At 40.9% G+C, this 21,181-nt stretch overlaps 1 protein-coding gene across 2 annotated transcripts; it reads left to right on the top strand.

The window, feature by feature from the left end:
- Window positions 1-309: 309 nt before the first annotated feature.
- Window positions 310-20,088, top strand: znf408 (zinc finger protein 408). 2 transcript variants are annotated; one of them, XM_051378420.1, is made up of 10 exons: window positions 310-423; window positions 1,883-2,168; window positions 4,657-4,715; window positions 5,178-5,270; window positions 5,473-5,675; window positions 8,203-8,924; window positions 10,215-10,424; window positions 11,004-11,127; window positions 12,537-12,770; window positions 15,582-20,088. In XM_051378420.1, exons 2-10 carry the CDS (start codon window positions 1,887-1,889, stop codon window positions 16,220-16,222), a joined length of 2,568 nt encoding a protein of 855 aa, XP_051234380.1. In that variant the 5' UTR covers window positions 310-423; window positions 1,883-1,886; the 3' UTR covers window positions 16,223-20,088. The 2 variants fall into 2 exon arrangements, with proteins under 2 accessions (XP_051234380.1, XP_051234381.1); XM_051378421.1 differs by lacking the exon at window positions 5,178-5,270 and having other exon boundaries at window positions 311-423.
- Window positions 20,089-21,181: the final 1,093 nt, after the last annotated feature.

Below are 21,181 nucleotides of genomic sequence, written 5' to 3'. Positions count from 1 at the left end.
TTCTTTTTTATATACTTTGACTCAACTGTCCGTCACGTCTGCAACGCCATCAGAAACTACATGATTCATCTCAGGGGGTTTATCCTTTAATGTTGAAATTAAATAAAAAACAATAGGCTAATAATGAGGGGGGGGGTCCTTTTCAAAACATACTCAATTCATACACATATATATATAAATAAATAAATAAATAAATAAACACTTTAGTGCCATTTTAATAAGTGCCTCTAAATGTTTGTTTGCGGAACCAAAGACACCACACAACTCTTTTTCCAGTCGGACCACATACTCCGGGAACATCCGCTGGTGTTTTTTTTTTTGTTTTTTCTCGCTGGATAACGAAAGCTTTCCCAGAGTTTATCGGAATAATTCACTCCATACGCTAAAAAATCAATAACTCCAAAAACACCGCGCACACCCGAAGTACGTACACCCTTACTAGGATTCTTTAAAATGATAATATTTGTCGCTAACGTTCCGTAAAAGTTAAAAACATCGACACAAAGTGCGACGGGTCGTTAGAGAGACGCTGCGTTCAGGCTAACCACGGAGCTAACGCGGCTGTGTTGACTGCTGTTGGCCGTACATGTGTTTTCCCTGCGTTAGCTCGAAGTCAGCAGAGGAGCTGTTTGTTACTGCGGTTGAATGTAATAAAGAGGTGGACAGAGGGAGTGACTGATTTATGGGATGTAGCCTGGTTTTACTTTGAGTTGAATGTTAGGAGAGATTTGTTGTATTATAACCAGGTTATAATGGTGGTTTTAAACCTGGGGTCCGGGGACCATCAGGGGTCCTTGAGTGAGTTTATAGGGTCCTCAGATTTTATTGACTGTAATTGATATGGATCCAAGTTTGATTATTGATTGACTCTGAAAAGCAAAAAAGAGCAAAATCCTCTCTAAGGGTCCGATCACGCAGAGAAGCACCCCCGGAGCCGGAGCCGGGCCGGAGCCGGGGCCGCTTCAGAAACGCAGTATGGGCTTACGATTCAATAAATTATATTATAATGCAATATTTAAACAATCTGACTGGTAGCCCACCTGGTAGAGCCTGGGCCCCAGGTATGGTTTGATTCCAACCCGTGGCCCTTTTCTTTTGGGAATCTAACTAAATTAAAAATATAATACAATTAGATTTAGCCCTGCGAAGCCCAGCAGTGTGCACTCTGCTGTTGTATTAAATATGTTGAATATGGATGCATCCGAACCACGGACATTTACATACAGCAGTTTTTATAGTTGAATGCAGTCTGTGTTGAGTGTTTCTCTTTGAGGCCCTTCAGGTGTGTGTTAAAGGAAGATTGTGTTGCATATTAACTAATTCATTATGGACGCGGTTATGTTTGCACGGACTCATTTATCACAGCAGTCGTTGCCAGAAGAGCACAGGTGTAATTAACGACATTAACGGTTTCCATTGAAGTGTCACAGTGTAAGCCTCAGCACCAGAACCCTGGAGCTGGACAACCAAATGGAGTCTGGTTATCATTAATGTTATTAATTACATCTGTGCTTTTCCTGCTATGGCAATAAAAAAAACTGTCTGCTGTGAAATAGTTCTGTTGCTGTGTAGATAACCGGTTAACTTTCACATTACATGTCCGGATTGAATAAAACAAGGCAGTGAAGAAAACATTTACTGCTCTCCAGACCAGAGCTGTATAAATAATGTACCTTTTATAAACTGGGTGATTTAAGAGCTGAGACTAGAATACCAAACAGAATGAAATAGGATGGAGTATAAATGTGACATTGAACTGGTGCAATTTTATTTAAAAGCACCGGCATGAAGTCAAATAAAAGAGGACTATATGAGCCTCCGTAGATGAGCTGCATGGAGCTGAACGTTCTTCCTGTAACCTGCTCTTTATTTTTCTGTGCAGGTTGATGGCCTGTCTCGCTCCTCCCGTCCCGTCTGCTCTCACCTCATTTCTGTCCACGTTGCTCCCCCGCGGCTTCGCTGTGGGGCCTTCGCAGCTCTGCGAGGGCAGGCTGGGGCTGTGGTGGGTCGGCCGCTCGCTGGAGGCTGGATCCCTGCTGGGGAGGGAGGGGGACACGGAGTGGGCCTCCAAGTATCCCGCTGACCCGATGACTCACAGCCGAGATGACGAGCTCACGATGAACGATGAGTCCAGAACGGGTCAGACCACCAGCACGGAGGCAGAAAAGGTAAATTGAATGCACATTTTTAAACAATAATACACAACAGATACGTAGCACATAGACAGAGCAGACTGTAAGCTTTATTAAGGTTCTCCATGTAGATCTGTTATCACCCTTTAAATAGTTAGTTTAGTTCATTTTGAGTGTAAATTTGAATGTTTCTTTCTTTCTTTCACTCAGAAATGAACTCAGATTTAATATGAAGTGTTGAGCTATTCAGAAAGGTTTGTTTGAGGAACATAATATACACATAAAACATATAAACACAATAAAAACATGATACAACCTGTGAAAACAAATCCCTTCATTGCTTATTTCTTATATACCTGCTGCTTTTGTTTCTACAGCCATGTTTGAGGTGGCTGATGTGTTTTGTTGTATGTTTAGTCACGGCACGGCCCGGTGATTCAGATCCACTCCAGAATTTAATGAGTTCCTTCTTGGACCATGCCTCACCCTTCCACCACGTTTCATGAAAATCGGGTTGTTTTTCCACGATCCTGTAGGCAGACAGACAGACAAACACACTGCACAAACAGTGCTGGTACTATACGTGTAATAGAGAATATAATGAAAGGTTCATGCAGTGAGACAAATATGATAAAGTGAGATTAGATTTAGAAGCACTTGTTGCACATTGGATACATTAAAAGTTGAACCTGTTGCACCTAATGTTCAGAAACCTGTCTCTGACCGGAGGGTGTGATTGGACGGTTTTAATATCAACACTTTGGGTCGGTGGCTTAAAGAAAGTTGATTGTTGAGCGTCACTCCCTAAGGGATTCAAAATGTCGGTATTTGATGACCTGGGAAATATCAATCAACTATCTTTCTCAGCTCTGATTGGTTGTTTTCATTCGGGCCTGGTGGGTTCTTACTAACACCATTAGGAGCACAAGGAGGACCCAGAGGAACCAGATTTTTCCACACATTATCTGTCTCATGCTCTACTGTCAGGATGTAATGAAAGTTTCAGCAAATATGACAAAAAGTAATTTTTATAGAAGTTACTCACTGCAGCTTTAAGTCTGAACAGTTTTGTTATCTCGATGATCCAGCTGACACTCTGAGGCCCATTAAGTGCACGTACTTAGAAAGCTTGCTGTCGTCATGATTGCATACGATAATGGAGTTATTCTCCGGATGCTTAACTTAACTGTAGATGTTCTTCTCCATAAGTACCTGTAATTGTGCCCCCTTCAGGAAGCTGAGAAAGAACCCTGAACCGGTAGTCAAATTTAGCCTTTTTCAGGAAATTACTACAATTACCATATGTTTGGGCCTGAGTCATCGCTGCACCTGAACAAGCATCAAGTTATTTAATATGAGCAGTTCAAAAACACACAGCAACGAGCACGCTGGGACAAAGAGGCTGCGAATTCCAGCTTCAAAATCAGTTTCATTAACATTTATCTAGTTTCCTGCTGTTAGTTGTTCCATTTAGATTGAAAAAGTCTCAACAGAGGCCTTGACAAGAAAGTAGCCCTGCAATAATGATTACATTTCCCATTTAAAAAGGCAGTAGTCAAGTATCAATCCAGCAGAATGAAGTCCCAGACTTTAATACACCATGGCTGACTGATGCAAAAACATCTCATTGTTCAGCCTTCAGATTCTTCATTGTGATTTTACATACCAGCAGCAAGTTGTCTGGTTTAAAAAGCATTCAGTCTCGTTTGCAGAAAGAAGGAGGGGAAGTAAATGCAAGCCTCTCTTCTTAATTAAGTGCCGACCCTGTGGGAAGATAATGAATCCGTCCTTATCATTTCCACCAAACTTTCTGCAGAAGAGAGAACGAGGAGGAAGAGTCAGAGCAACTTTACGGATAAAAAGATGTACTAATGATAATTTACAAGGGCGCTGCAATCAATACACATTCAAAGCACAAGCTAGCTCTCAGTTCATTTTTATTTTGCACTAAGTGGGACTGAGTCAGACGTGGACAGTCATCATCACTATTATGAACATTAGTATAAAAGTACATATTTTTTTCAGACTGTCAATCTCTGTGTTCTTTTACCAGATAGATACTGAACGTCATGGGCCACGTTCACCAAACATCCTGGGGCTAGAAGTAGCTCGTAAGTGGCTCAGTTAGGATTAAAGAAATCCTAAAAATAAAGGAAGTTTCAGTCCTGACTTCCGAGTGATTCATAAAGCCTTATAGTGTCAAAAGTGGATCGTAAGTCTGAGAGAAGTTAGAGGCAGGAACCTGGAATATCTCAGCTGTCTGTCAGAATTAATTCATCAAACCAAAACTTCACTGTTCAGACCCAATTTAGATTAGTGCACATTAAACAACCCCCAACTGCACACACTTATCCAGGATAATTGGTGCTATATTTAGAGATATCACATCAAAATATGATGATTTGTTTTGTCAAATGGAAAAAAAATATCACATGCTGATGGTATCTGATGCCAGATCCTTGATGAGTCCTGATTATTCAGGCAGCATTAGAACACATGTTGTAATGTGTGTTGTGTTTTGTAGGCACTGATGGAGATTGCAGCAAATAAAGAAGCTTTACTACAAAGTGCCGTCTGGATCAAGTAAGTTGACGCACATTGCTTCACACAAAGTTAGCTCCGGTTTCCTAATAGTCTCAAATGTAACCTTTTAAAACCTTTAGAAACCCTGATGAAGCAGATAAAACCTAAAACAATCAATTCAATTATCTACGTTCTACTGTGGATTTATATCAAGCATCCAGTATTTAACATGAGGGTTCACAGTTCATTCCAGTTATGGCACCAGCATAGAGAAAACAATCTTTATTCATCTTTTATAAATATCTAAGGATGCCTGAATTAATAAAGATGTTATTTAATATCTTAATATTAGAAATGCAACCACTTCTTCCCTCTCTGCCTCCATATTTCAGTTCATTTGTGTGTCGTCTACACTTTCTTCTACTGCTGGCTGTGTGTATAGTGCCAGCACTCACTCCCGCTCCAGGCGGTGTACTTTGTTGTGTCCTGATTAATAAAAACTGGCCTATTTTTCCCTCCCAGAGAGAAAAACTTGGGGAAAAAAATGTCATTTACTGCCACCAGTGATGAGCCAATGGGGACAGAAATTGAATTTGTGGCAGTTCCCCAAACAAAGTAATTTTCATCCTGATTATCATAAAGCACGTACTTCGACCTCATATGCATTTTATAAAGTTTTTATGTTTCATACATACTGCTGCATAAACACTCCCAGGGATGAAACTCCCTTCATGTTACCCACAATTCAGTGCAGAATTGCATTCAGATTCAGTAACATCTTTCTGTTTGCACGTATTCGTATTCCCCCCCCCATCAGGTTTGCCTGCCAGGTGCGTTGCAGATCCCAGAGGAACGTGGCGGCGCTGTGTGCCTGTGGAGAGGTATGCGTGGGCGCGTGTGTGGATGTGCGTCTGCGTGTGTGTCGGGACATCCAGCCGGGAACGGAGCTGCTGCTCTACGGAGACGCTCTAGGGAAAAGTCGGAAAACGGACGCACAGGACGACTCCCCTGGACACACAGGTAGCGGCTGCAGACAGACAGACAGACAGACAGACAGACAGACAGACAGACAGACAGACAGGTGGTTCTAGAGAGAGATCAGCTGGAAAGATACACTCACTGGGTTTGTAGTCTAAGGAAGGATTAATAATGAATGAATTACCAGGGGCCTCATTCATAAAACTCGTGTAGATTCTATCCTAAAACATCCAAATCTACTTACTTAAGAAAATATTCACATCTCTATAAGCATGCGCCGCACGCCTTCAGGCAATATTCTCGTCATGAAAACCCACCTGCTGTGAATTGTGCTTTCCTCCCAGCGTCCTCCCACAATCACCCATAAATGTCCAACGCTAAATAGCTCACGAATATGCCGACGTGCTTGAAGAGTCTTTGTTGGACTGTTAATGAGAGAAAGACGGAGCAGCTGATAGTTTGATAGTATCAGAAAATGGGTAGTTATCTTGGTAACAGCCGAATAGACTCATCAGCTACCTTCACACACACAGTAGATGGTCAATAAACAGCGTTATGAGTGTGTGTTTAATTCGGTGTATATCTGATCCACCAACCAGACACTTATTTTAGTGAGAAATCGTAACTTTTTAAACCCTGAGCCTCTCATTCAGTCTTCTCCCAATAAAAGAACCCAGCTAACCAATAAGGTTCAGGATAGCAACAGCATCTTAAAATCTTAAAATTAATTATAAATGATTTTCTACCATGAATGATGATGATGATGATGGTGATGTATGAACCCTTCATTACACTATTATAGTAAAGTGGTACCGAACAGGGCTCTGATTAATGTCATCAGACTGGTTGGTGCCGCCTTCAGTCCACTTCACATTCATTCATACTCTCCACCTGGAGGAGCTAGAGGGACATTGAACTCCAGTGCAGTTCAGTGGACAATACTGACCCTGGAAAACCTCATTTACCATCGAGCTAATATAAATATATATATAATTACAGACTGAGTTTTAGTTAAATGTCCTGTACATAAACACAAAGGTCTTCACTGATCAGCTCAATGATAAAAGCAGAATTTCCATGTCAACATTAATTAACATCACCGACATCAGTTAGTTTAAAACCTCTCTGATCAGCTCAAATACACTCAAACTGAGGATGAAAAGCTGGAGATGATTAATTAGAAGATGAATTATTTCTGGCGAACGCAAACATACAACAGTTAAAAGAAAACAACAAGCAGATTTTTTTATATAGGAATAATATGTTCTCCAGCTCTGCTAATCCTTTATTATTTCTGGATGGTGGAGCATTTATGTGCCGTGATTGATGGGACATTAAAGAGGACCTTCATGCAGAAAATACCCAGCAGCATCAGACTGTGGCTGCACTGTGGATATCTTATTAAACTCTTGCTCTTGTTGAGTGCTGATTTAAACAGATTGAGCCTCTAAATCATGAAAGCATCTCCAAAACAATTATGAATACTAAATGAAAGATAATAAGATAAGAGGCAATTGATCCCTGCAGGGAAATTACCTTGTTGTTGTGGCAAATATTAATGAGATTCAGAGGGAGAAAAAAAGAAATATAATAACGAGTAGATAAAATAAACTTTAAAAATGAATAGAAATAATGAAAGAATACCAAAAAAACAATCAAATCAATAGAATATTAACAAATGGAAATGCTTTCAGAGGGAACCGACCAGATGTTACATTTGTACTAAATACTGTACATACATATACGAAGGTACAAGGCGTACATAGAGAACATGTATGTATATGTAAAAGGTTCATAAGTGTTCATGAATTTGTCAGTGATGTTAATTAAATACATTCAGTACTTCGCTCAAGTGCAATAATAAGATTCCTGCTCTTTATGCTACTTTATACTTCACTAGAATTCGGAGGAAATATTAGATTCGTTATTAAAGCAGTCGTTTTTATTCTCCTGCATTTATTATATATATGTATATATATATACATATATATAATACAGATTTACATTTTTAAATCCTTTATGAGCATAAAAATACAGTGAATTGTTTTACATAACTAACCAGTTATAAAGTTTTTACAGTAACAGCTAAAACTCTGCACTGCTGCTTACACAGTAATAATTTATAATCCTAAATACAGCATTACAATATATGATAATATAACACTGACAGAGGCTTATCTACATAATGAGCACTGTTACTTTAGGAACATTGTGCTGTGAATAAAAAACATCCCTTACTTTTACTTAAAGAAACAGTTTGACATTTTCAGAAATACACTTAATTAATTAATTAATAATTAATAATATCTGTGTGATTAATATGAATCAATTTGAACTGAGAAGTGGGAATTTTTTGAGTTACTGGTTGAAAATTTCTACTGGAACGCCTCCCTGAAGAAGAACATCACCAACCCCCGATCTCAAAGTCCAAGATGGCTGCTCCAACGTAACCCTAACCCAAGAATATTCAGATTACAGTGATATAAATCAAAGAAAAGTAGCAAATCCTGACATTTGATTTCTATCAACTATTTCACACTGTAATCTTTTCTTTCTTTTTTTTTGACAGATGAAAAGGTGGAACACAAAACAGACCCAGAGACGGTATTCACCAACACATCGATCATTCAGGAGAAGGAAGAGGAGGACAATCAGGAGCGAACACAGGAGGAAGAGGAGCAGGTACGGCACAGAAAACCACGCAGATGCATCAAGAGGAGTCACCCAACGGCACACACGAGGAAGAGGAGGGCTGAGAAAACCCTGGACTGTCACACTCACACAGACAGAACAGATGACACATCCAGTAATAATATCACAACAGCAGGCGGACACACGGACAGCACAGGTCGTGTCCCAGCTGCTGCGGACAGACAGACAGACTCTCAACCTCCTCCGGTCCGCTGCAGCTCCCGCCTGGCTGCTAAACCGCGACGCGTTCACTGTCTGACCAGCAGGGTGAGGCAACCCTCCGCCTGCCCTGAAACCCCTCAACAGACGGAGGGACGGAGCGGCCCCGAGGACGCCGAGTCTGTCACAGAGCAGGTGGTTTCCACGCAGACGCTGCCGCCGGACGCCGAGGCTGCTGCAGCGGCGTGTGCGGTCGGGGCGGTTCTTACGTGGCAGCCAGAGATCAGAGAGAGGCGGTACAGGTGTTCCAGCTGTGGCAAAAAGTTCTTCCAGATCGGACACTTAAAGAAACACCAGTTCAGTCACACGGAGGAGAAACCGTTCAGCTGCCACGAGTGTGGGAAGAACTACACCTCTGCAGAAAGCTTCAGAGCACATCAAGTAGGGGCTGTGATTGAACTTCTCTTTCTTTCTCTCTTTCTCTCTTTCTTTCTTTCTTTCTTTCTTTTCTTTTTATTGAGTCCAAAAAGATATTCTATTGAAACATGGTTATAATAACAATATTGTACTTAAATTTGGTTCTTTAAGAGTTATGATGAGAGGACATTTTAGAGCTGAAGGGTACATGTGACTGGAAAGTTGATTAGTATTAATATTGTTATATAACAAAACACAAATCCAACAAAAATATACAAGAAAACTATCTTGTGAAAAACGTCACAACAATCATAAACTATATTTCACTATAAAATACATTTAATTAAAGAGTAATTTAAGACCTGGTTGAAAGTTTTAGGGGTGTTTTACCTCTGACCACAGCAGTGGGGGGGGATAATGTCAGTACATTCGAGTATACTACAGACTTTATAAGTGACAGCAGTCCGCTGGAAATACTAGTCCTAGTAGGTAAATATGAGAAAATGTTCATCGTGAAATGAACTTTTAGCCTGTTTTAAACACAGGTTTGATCCTCTATAATGCATGGTGGAAATTACAATGAAAGAAGTTGACAAAAATAAACTTGTCGATGCTCTGGTGGACAAACTGTGTAATGGACGTTGGGGCTATGTATTGAAGAATTTTGGGGGATACAGGGGTTGGTTATCGTGATACGTTTTCTTTTTTAAATCAAATTTTAGGAAGACTGTCACACCATCATACACATCTGCATTACTAAACTAAATATTGTGATCATTTCTTACACTCCAAACATATCTTTGGCGTTTCTGTACTGACAGTTCTTGTTATTGTTCAGGTAACATTTACATCGATATTGTCAGATAATATTTCTTTCTATCTTCTGTTCTCTGTATCTGCTTTTATTTTTATGTCCCTGTAAGATTTTTCCGCAACCGTGCAAAATAGCAACGCCACAAAGAAGCTTTCCCTCTTTGATTCTGGGGCCCGACAGCTGAAGCTGATGTTTACCGTTGATACCGTTTTGAACATTTTCTGCTATCCGAGCTGTTATCCTCTTTGCTCAGTTATCCACAGGCATAAAAAAACACAGCTTGACAACTAAATGGCCTCAGAAAAACAAGATACGTCACCAGTGGCTGTTTTTAAACAGTGGGTGTGTGGGTACGGGGAGTTTTTCCTTTACTGACTGTACCCTCGTTGGACACGAGCTTAGTCATCATGCAGAGTAGCAATTTACTCATCCCTGTGAATAGAAACAATAGCAGTAGTAATAATACATTTTATTTCAAATAATAATGGTGTTATTCCTAGATGAGTCACCGCGGGGAGCGTCCGTTCTCCTGTCCTCACTGTGAGAAGACCTACGGCCTGAAGCGCGACTTGAAGGAGCACATGGTCCTGCACACCGGAGAAAAACCCTACGTCTGCGAGCACTGTGGCAAGGCATTCGCACGCCGCCCCTCCCTACGAATCCACCGCCTCCTTCACTGCAGCAGAATGATTTACACACAGCCTCCGAAGGTAGGGAGGCCTTTTTACTGTGCAGTGTTAGACCACGCATACACACCACACACAGTCCTAACACAGTCCTAACACAGTCCCAACACAGGTTTCACACTGGGAAGACGTAAGCATGCTAGTAAACAGAGCAGGATTATTAAAATAGATTCAACGTGTTTGTTAGGTCTCCAGGAAACACACAGTCACAGGAGTGTGTAAATAGAACTTTTGTTTTAAGTGTTTGTTCACTCATCCGTGGTGACATTTTCAAAACGCTGCGGCTTTTAATAAGATAAAATGGGCAGTAAAAGGTACAACGGGCAGCTTAATTGATCCATTTTTCACTCCTGTACGTTATTTCTCCTGAAATCTACAATCACCAAGGAGGAATGTTTTTAAATTGCTGCTTGCTGCTGCTGCTGCACCTTCCCCTCAGCTATTTCTATTTTTCAGCCCAATTTAAAAATCTTTCACGTAACATCTTTAAATTTTCATGCAGGTCTTGGTTTTTTCTCCCTGAACATCAGTTTCAACTTAAAGTATTTAAAAAAAGAGGGAAAAGGAGACCTGCTGCATTTGATTTTTGGTTTCCTCTCTCAGGTGCAGTGTACACTCTGCCCCAAGCAGCTGGCTAACTCCGGCTCTCTGAGGAACCACATGAAGCTTCACACAGGGGAAAAACCTCACGTCTGTCAGCATTGTGGAAAGTGCTTCAGTCAGAAAGGTAACGTCAGAAGTCTGATCCTGCAGCTGCAACAAACTGTTTGATAGTCGGGCGTGCTCAGTTGCTGCTGTGGCAGGTTGCACAGACCTGCTGACGGATACGAGGAAACAAAGTAATTTTACTACCTAATAATAATCTGTGGGATGTTAATAATTGTAATTATCACAGAAAAAACAACAATGCCAAATTTGGTCTTGATTTGTTTCAAACAAAGTATAATTGATTAATTGTTAGATGGGGAACCCACTGAACCCCCCTTTTTGTGATTTAAAACCTGTTAAAGGTCCAGTTTAAGGGTCCAACTAGCAATTATTTTCATTATCCTATATGTCAATCATTTTCTTGATTAATCGATTAGTTGTTTGGTCCATAAAATGTCAGAAAATGGTGAAAAATGTTTGTCGCTGTTCCTCAAAGCCCAATGCGACATCCTCAAGTGTCTTCTTTTGTCCGCAACCCAAAGATACTCAGTTTACTGTCATACAGAGGCGTTTCTACACTTTTTTGACGGGTGGAACAAGTGGATCACTAACTGATGCAGAGTGGCATGAAGTCTGAGTCTCAGCCTTCCAGTCATTCTCCTTCCCAACATGCCAGTATGGTTGGTACTGATGGGTGCGTTAGGTCATCTAGTTTCATATGATACCAATATATATATTAAAGCCTCTGAAATACCCAACCCCTCTGCTGTCATAGAGAAACCAGAAAATATTCACATTTAGAAGCTGAAATCAGAGAATTTGAACCTTTTTTTCCCCTAAAAAATGACTCAGAATATTTGTTGATTAATTTAATATTGGATTCATTGACTAATTGTTTAAATGTTGTCAGCTAACACGCATGAAACACACACACACACACACACACACACACACACACACACACACACACACTAAATATGGCAGCTCTGGAGTTGGTAAAATGAAATCGGGCACCTTTGACACAGCTAGCCCAGCGCTCTGAAAGCGCTAATGACGTCCCAGAGTTCCCTCTTTACCGAACACACACAGATGAAATTGATATTGATCTTCTCTGCTGACCTTCAGTGAAACTAATCATGTTTCCCAAAATGTCAAAGTATTCCTTTAATTGTTGTGAAAGACAGAAAACATAACGGTGTTGTGCTCACGCCGATGAGTTAACTTGACTTAATTATTTTCAACAAGAGACTATTTCGCAGTTTGTGAGGCAACGAGTCTCCAGCTGTGATCAATGCCTACCATTTATATCTCCATTTATCAAAGTGACAACATCAATTTTGTGAGAGAACCTAATCTTCACACATTATTGGACAAATGCATATTCACTGTGCCCCCGCTCCCGCTGCGACCACAACCTCCCCCCATCAACAGGCATAATGTCCGTCTCCCTGTCTGTCTGTCTCCCCCGCCTGTCTGTCTCTCTCTCAGGGAACCTCGAATGCCATCTGAGAACTCACAACGGAGAGAAGCCGTATCCTTGCACCGAGTGTGACCAGAGTTTCTCCCAGAAACCGGAACTCCGTCGGCACATGTTTTCCCACACCGGGGGAGGCTTCCTCTGTAGCTACTGTGGAAAATCACTGAGGGACCCGCACAGCCTGAAGTCTCACGAGAGGCTGCACACTGGAGACAGGCCTCACCGCTGCCCGGTCTGTGGAAAAGGTCAGAACAGTCTGGGGATAAGTTCTCTAATCTATCCTAGATAATTAATAATTATACAGAATGAATGCCTCCGTTTTCTCTCCATCTGGGATGCCCCGGTTCCCTCTGTGCTGCAGTCTTTACCACTGGGAGTGGGGCAGCGTACCACAGCGTCTTTTTTTACTGCTCTACTACGACAAAGAGGCCAAAAAGTCAAAAAGTTAGGAAATTCTATATAAAGTGGCTTTAAATCTGTATTATTATTTGGCCACTTGGAAGCTGCAGAGATATTATCACGTATGTGGTGAACATATTAGCAAACAGTTGCTTTTTTTTTTACACATCCAGAAGACACAGAACACCATTAGCATTCATTTGGAGTCGTGTTTCAGTCCAATATGCACTCTCTTACGCTGTGTTTCAGTCTCCATCAACTCCTGAGAGTTTTTTAGCTTTTCCACTGAAAGCAGCTGCCTGCTGTGGCTGGAAATTATTCTAATGAGAACCACGAGAGTGGAACACAACAGTGAAGTCGTGGGCCCTAACAACTCAAACAATAAACTGTAAGACTCTAAAAAGCTGTGCAAAGCTGAGGTCACTTTTACTTCTGCACTATCTACTGATAAATGCAGCTCGGACATTCAATAACACAGTTACATCAATGTATTTATCATCATACAACACAAGGTTTTTGTGCACTTAAATAATCTGGTTCCTCTGCTGGAATATTATAAACCATTGTTGTAACTTGTTAAATCGAGTTCAGTATTAGCTGTAATATCGTATTAAGACGTTCTTTTTTTCACATCCTATAAACAAAGCTTTTTTACTCCCTTGAGCTTCTTATTTTGCCAGATAGTGATAATATGGTTTCATCTTCACATAAAAAGAAACGTTGAATGCATTTGAGCACCAAACATCATCGACGTAAACACACACAGTCCGACTGCTCTCGTCCTGAGCTCCGTCGGCTCTGACCGCAGTCCGCCCGTCAAGGATCCGGGATGTTACGGAGCAGGTCAGCCGTTGTCATGGTGAATCATAAATCATTAACAGCTCTTTTTGGAGTGTTTTGACACAATAATACTGAATTTCTTCCACAAGGTCAGTCAATCCAGTCGCACTACTCCTATCTACCAGTAGAGGGCAGTCATAGCATCGTTAGTTGTTATTATCATGTTTTAAAATCTAAAATTGAGGCAGCCGGCAACTGGAAACAGATCAATATTTTATTACCTCATAATGTTAAAGAGACATTCTGAATAACAGTTTAACTAAAATCTCAACATGTTAGACAGTTGTTATTCTATTAAGAGAATTTATTCATGTTGTGCTGTTTACAAAATGCTTTCCAAGGCTGAATTTAACATTTTCAAGTAATTTTGTTATTTTGTCAAAGAAAGTGAAAAACAAACTGAAACAAAACAGTAAAAAATGAGTCAATAAAAAATCCTGTCAGGCACACGAAGCTGGCCAATTCCCCTCCAACCAACCTTGTTTGTCTCACTCAGTGGGCTGCAGATGTTCTGTCCTGCATACATGATTGGAAAGCACAAACTGCTCATTACGAGGTTGTCCACATACACTTTGTATGAAGCATTAGAAAACTTGTTTGCTGAGTTCAGTGGTTGCATTATTGATGAACGCAAAGTTGTTTTTTCTACAGTTACAAGTGGCCTTTTAACCCACATGGCTGCCTAACAGGCACACATGGCATGTTTTTTCTTTTCATTTTTAATTTGATTATTTTGGTGAAATGTGGAGTGAGTATTGACAAGTTTGGACTCGTTCACAGCTGTATGGCACAATTCATGCACTTGATTTACAAACAGTTTAAGTCGAAGGACGACTCTGGTGATGTTTATTAATTGGAATAAATCTGTGTCTGTATCTAACAGGTACTATCTGTGTGTCAAAGCCTGATGTATCTTCTTTCTCTGTATTACTGTTGTCCAATGATCAACATCTTCCTGAATTACCATGAACAAACACATTGTAGTTTATTTTGACTCACTCCCCACACACACACACACACACACACACATACACACACACACACTACTTCCTCCTGTTGGAGTAACGTTTGATAAACTCTACAGTGACCAGCTGTTTTCGGAAATTACTGAACCTTTTTTTTAAATGAAGAAATATATGTTTTTTAAATATTTATATATTCAGTAGGAACCAACAACCATATACATTTACCTTTACTTTAGATCTCATATTGTCCTGTAGCTATACGTCACTAAGAACGATGCTTACCGTGGATTTGCACCTCATTGATATTTTATACTTGCACTCTTTCTTTCTTACTTTGTACAGATAAATAAGTAATAGTATAATAAATAGATAAAAGGTCTGGGCAAATAAAAAGCAGTTTGGAGAGTTGCCTCTGTGTTCTTTCTTTCTATTTCTAATGGAGTTTATGGTATTTTTGGTTGTCTTATTTCTTTTGTGAAGCCCTTTGTGACTTCTCTGTTAGGTGCTGCTGTTACTCATTCCCTTTTTACACCCAAATTACACCCAAACATCTGTCTGAAAGTGACTCACAGAGCCAGACCTCTGCTGGAGGACGAGCCAGTGATCTGTCTCCTCGTTTCCTCTCTCACCTCGCTGTCTCACCACTGTTGCATCTTTCATGACACTAAGATGTTGCATGTTGTTCCCACTGACTGCGGAAAAACAATAAATAATGTAGAACTTCAACATGATGTTGGAGTCATTCGACCCTGGAATTAGTGCCGATTGTACCAGAATCCACATGTTAGTGTTTTTTGTGCAGTGTAAAAAGGGGCTGTACTAACTGACTTCTATTTTCTTGTTTTCCCTCAGGCTACACCTTGGCCACCAAGCTGAGGAGACACATAAAGTCCTCTCACGTGGTGGAGAAGCCGTACAGCTGCCACTGCGGTGCCTCCTACACTGTGAGACAAAGCCTGCTGAGGCACCAAGCTCAGCACAGGACTGAGGGAGGAACTCAGGAGGAGGGGAAGGAAGGGGAGTCGGAGGGAGGAGAGGACACCAACAACGGCAAGAAAGAGGTCGTGCAAGAGTCAAGCTCCAACCACCCAAAGCCAATCCGAGGCAGGCCCAAGAAGAACTCGCTCCATCATGGGCAAGGAGAGGAGGAGGCGGGTCAAGTGAGGCGGAAAAGGCGACCAGGAAAAGGGGAGGAAAGAGAGGCGAGGCAGGCGGGGACGGACGTTGAAGAGACTGAGACTTCGAGAGCAGGGAAGGGAGGAGATGATTGTGACATCCAACAGACCGTCGTCTACGCCCCTCTGCTCCTGGCCTCGGACAGCTCGCTGCCTGCAGGGACGGGGCAAGAGCTGGTGGAGGTGGTGATCTCAGAGGGCGCAGAGCAGTGCATTGTGGTCCACGGGGAGCAGACAGTAGGAGAGCTGCTGATCTTACAGGAGGAGGGGGGCGGACTCTGCTCCGTGGCTCAGACAGTCGAGATTAACACAGTGTAGCCTAAAATCCTGGATCCTCAAAGTGTCTCCTTCAGGACCGATGTCCGAGTCCACAGGAGACACCTTCAGTTCAATATGTTCAGTACATTTCAATAAACTTTATGGTGTGTTTTTGTTGAACCCACCTTCCCTCAGCCTACCTCGTCACCATTTCCTTCACTTTATTACTTTTTGCATTCCCCCAGATTGCCTTTGAACAACCTCTACAGAACAGATGTGAACTCATTAGATGAAATTAGCTGCTGGAGGGGAGAGCAAATACAAATAACAACTGTGATGTTTCCCAGTCCACAACTAGAGAAATCAAAAGTTCAGCCTGTTATTTAGATGCCAATATGTTGTCTGTGTAGAAAGTGGTCCCGGAGCCTCTGCAGGGATGGATTTAGTTTTGTTTAGATTGTTGAACATCAGTTTGATTCTGAAACCTAAAGCTGACATTTACTGTTGATGCTTCAGATAAAACAAACACTTAAAGAGTCCATTGTAGTTGCACTGGACATATCTCAACTTTTCATTATTCAGTTAAACTTAATAAAAACTGAAAAATAAACCCAGAAATGCAACGTATTATTGGTGTGTGTTTATACATGTTTAAATTTTTTAGGGTGGACTTTTCCTTTAATGTGATTCAGAGGCGTTTCCAGACTTTTTTAACTGAATTATGTGTCTCAGCTTTTCCAGTCATTCTCCAACACTGTTTATGGATCCCAGCATGCAGAAATATTCAAATACACTAGGAGAAAATATGCAGAAACTGCAGTGTTTGCCCAAAACTGCATGAGATTAGCATAAAATGGGAATGTTTGGGCACTCATGGGTACCCATTTTCATCCAGATATCAGATAGGTCAAGGGCTCCCTTTTGAAAATGCCAGTTTTTCCATCAGCAAAATTTAGCCTGACTTTGGAGTGTTATTTAGCCTCCCTTCCTGAAAATGCCAGCATGAGATGGTTGGTACTGATGGATAAATTCACTTATTCATTCACACAGCTATAAAAAGGAGCCTGCTACAGCCTCGGAAAGAGGTATGGATAATCGGGTGGCCAATCAGACCCTGATGTAATTCTGTGTTATAGCAAACGTTGGTACTGAAGTATTTACGGCTCCTGCACTCTGTCAGTACTTACAGTAACTTATTCAATATCTGATGAAGGCTGGCCGACTGAACAGCGTGCAGGAGCGGATTCTTTTGAACCATCTGCAAAGTACTGAGTATTAAAAGTATTCAAAACCACATATTAATACTTAATGCTGCATTCATTGATTATTGCAACAGGCTGTAAACACAACACTGACATATAAATGACCTTCTAAAGTTTAAAAAGCTGCCAATACCCCAGCTCACAGCAGCACTTCTCTTCTGGTGGCCAGCTGGTGCAGAGCCAACCACAGTTAACAAAAAACACACACATACCAGGATGGACACAGTTTTATTACATTAAAAACAAAACAAGAAGGGCCGAACTACACGTTTAGCATGTCGTTTAATATAAATAATGTTGGATGGTAGAATTATATTGGCTGTTGTTTTGGGATGTGAACCTGGTTATGATATAGTGTGATATACAGAGCAACATTAACATTCATTTGGAGTTAAGTCTTTTTAGTCTTGGATTAAAGGATTTTGTTCTAGATAAACCCTAAAGAAAATAGAACTTTTTAGCCACTTGTGGCCTTTTACACATTCAGGAGACAGTGTCATTCATTTGAAGTCGTGTTTCTGGCCACCACGTTACTGTAAGTCCAATATTCACTCTTATTTTAGCTCCATTTGGTCTCCACCAACTCCTGAAAACAATATCTGGCTCTTAAGCTGCTAAATGCTCCATTACAACCACCAGCTAGTCTCTAATGTCGTCTGCTGTTTGGTGCTGAGCAGGTAGTCAACAGTCTGTTTATCAGAGCTTTTGCAGTGAGCGAGACACTGGTGAGCCCCCACTGTTAATATAAAAATATCAGTTAGTGCAGCTTTAAGCAGGTTATCTCATCAGTTTCCAGGAACCTGGTTCTGAATGACCTGTATTTTAAAGTTGATCCCTCTATTGGTTCTGACGAAACCGGAGAGCGAGATAAGGATAAAGCGCAACAAAACCTGCTGATAAGAGAGACAAGCCGTTTATCAAACACCTGCTGAACAATGAGAACGTACATTTACAGAAATGTGATCCTGGTCCAGTCTTCATCCACAGAATCGCTTCACATTTATATGAATTGTGTTCTGATTTTTTACTTTTTCATCAAAAGGAAGAGACAAGCAGTATTGATACGAGTTGTATTGATAAAATCCTAATGATATCCATCCCTGCACGCCTCATTCAATTTCACTTTTGTAAAATTAGCTTATTGAAAGGTTAGGCAGCACTGACAATGTAATTGCAAAGTCTATGGTTTGAGTCGGGCCAGGGGACCTTTGTTACATGTCATCACACATCTCTCTCCCCTGATTGCCTGCCGTCTCTCTGTTCTCTAATAAAAGCAGGAAAAATAGCCCCATGAATTAAACAAGTTAGGCTGTTTTTTACACCAGTATAGGTTTCTTTTTTTACTCAAGCAAAGCATTGTGGGTTAATTGTAGAAAGAAAAGTTCAACATCAGAGAGTTTCTCTGCTGTTTTTCTCTGATTATGTTATTTAGACAGAGATAATGGCAAGGATTAGTCACAATGTAGAAAATGGAAAGCGTCAGCCTCCGGAGAGCCACAGGACGATGGAAATAAGCAAAGTCCCTCCATACAACCCAATTTCAAAAGCTGCTAGACGTCTGACGCACACAGAGAAGAAGTAATGCACGGACTGAAAAGAAAAGAAATCATGTTATTTTGCTCAATAAAGGATAAAATCCTCCCATAGATTCAGTCGAGTGCGTACTTGAGCAGCAACTATAAAGATGTTTGTGGTTTCCTTTCAAAAGTCAAAATGCAGATTAATTAAAAAGTCTGGCAAGCTGAATTGAAAACTTTAGAAGTCACCTTGTGAATGCAACTTTAACCACAACTACAAATAAATTCTAAATATGGCTTTTAGGAAGCCCGTCCTCACCAGTAAAACAGCCGTTTACGACCCGTATTTACGCGATTGTTAAGTGGCGACCTCTAGTGGACGCAGTGATTATGACTGGAGCAGTATAAAGAGGGAGAATGCCCGAGTATGGAGGAGGTTGGACTTTCACCCAGGAAGGAAACTGTGGTCCAAAAGTCAATGTTGACTTATTTAAAGTTTCAGTGTGTAACTTTTGATCGGTACTGACCTCTGCAGACAGGGAACCCCCCACAAGAGCTGCAGGTTTGGAGATGCTCTGACCCAGTTGTCCATCACAATGTGGCCCTTGTCAAAGTTGCTCAGATCCTCACGCTGCCCATTTTTCCTGCTTCTAACACGTCAACTCTGATATATCCCCCCCACTGACAGGAGCCCTGATAACCAGATAATCAGTGTTATTCACTGCCAGTGCTCACTGTGTTAGTGCTGATGGGTGTATGTCGGAAATGTATTCAGAAGTTATTGTTTTGTTGTTTGTGTTTTTGTTTTGTTATGCAGCCATAATGCTATTTGGGGGACCTTGCCATGGAAAAGTTTGGGAACCTCTGGCTTAGACTACCAATAGCTGTTCTGGCGTGATGAAGCAGCCTCGACGGACCAAACTCTGTTATAAATCTAATGTTGTTTACACCTTCTGTGTTCCAGCTGCTCTCCACTTCTGTCGTTCACTGCCAACACCGGTAATGTTGCTGGGAGGTTCTCACCCACAATGTACCACCTCCTCTGTAAAACAACTCTCTGGATCCTTTGTAGCATTTCTTAAGACCTGAAAAAGTTTGTAAAGAGAAAATAAAAAAGATATCCTACATACAGATGATTTATTACTGAGCCTCTGTATCAGTTGATATTCAAAGACAAGTGTTCCTCAAATGTCTTAATTAGATTTGTTCTCTTGGCAAGAAATAGTTTCTCCAATCTGGGTTTTGGACTTTTTTGTTTAAAATCTCTTTGTGAGATATTGCACATTTTATAAGTTGATAGCTTTACAGAAAGCACACTGGCCTGCACTCAGAGGGTTTCTCTGCCTGCCTGTCTTCTTCTCTTCAACTCTGGCTGTGTGTTTAGTCTCTATTTCTGTTTATCTCCTTAAATCTGCATTTCTTTCTCTCTCTCTCTCTCTCTCTCTCGCGCTCTCGCTCTCTGTTAACCTGTCTCACTGCCTCGCCTGCCTCTGAGCCTGAGATATGACTCACCCCAGAGGGTCCACAGACATCACCCCTCTCCTCACACTCCAGGCTATTAAGTGGGAAAAAAAGAAAATGGAGTATATGCTGTTTTTTTTTTTTTTTTTGTGGTTTTGAGCTCCATTTTTAAGTATTTTCCGCAGAGCTGTCAAACAGGATTCAGGCTGTTTTCCTAAACCGCTGCTGCAGCAGCTCAGTGAAACTTCAGGGTGATTTAGCGGTGCAGTGGCTGCAGTGCATCTCCACAGTTTCCTCATTTGAAAGGTTTTTAGCTGAACACCTTCCTGCAGAGGCCTGAGACATACAGTGGACTCTCTTTCAATCCTTTCCTTTCAAAATAAATACATAAAAACCTCCACATTTTCTGTGGCTCAAAGGACAATTTGCTATTTTTTATGCAGATTTCTGATTCATAACGTTTAATAATCTGCTGTCACTGTCCCTCAGGTTTTACTTTAATAAAAAAATCTGGATTTATTCCTTTCAGTTTCATTACATTTCCTTCATTTTATCTAACTCAATTCATGATCTTCATGTTATTTCATCACATTTCTCTCTGCACATAATATCATGGAGTTCTAGTTTATAAATAATATTCATATATCATGCTGTGGTTGGTCCACGGGTTCGTCTCTGTAGTGAATACCAAACCATACCCAGGAGGGCGTCTCAGACTGTTCCAGCATACAAACAAATGTGTATTAAACCACCTGTTGATGCTTCATCTCATTTTCAAT

Source organism: Dicentrarchus labrax, unplaced genomic scaffold, assembly GCF_905237075.1.
Source record: "Dicentrarchus labrax unplaced genomic scaffold, dlabrax2021, whole genome shotgun sequence".
In the NCBI taxonomy this organism is placed as follows: domain Eukaryota; kingdom Metazoa; phylum Chordata; class Actinopteri; family Moronidae; genus Dicentrarchus; species Dicentrarchus labrax.
The sequence above is the reverse complement of the archived record's forward strand: the minus strand, read 5'-3'. Positions and strand labels throughout refer to the sequence as shown.

Coding starts and splice junctions, on each gene's coding strand:
- znf408 (XM_051378420.1), top strand. CDS start 1,887: ATGGCCTGTCTCGCTCCTCCCGTCCCGTCTGCTCTCACCTCATTTCTG. Junction 5,271..5,472: donor GTGGCAGTTCCCCAAACAAA/GTAATTTTCATC, acceptor CCCCCCCATCAG/GTTTGCCTGCCAGGTGCGTT. Junction 5,676..8,202: donor CGACTCCCCTGGACACACAG/GTAGCGGCTGCA, acceptor TTTTTTTGACAG/ATGAAAAGGTGGAACACAAA.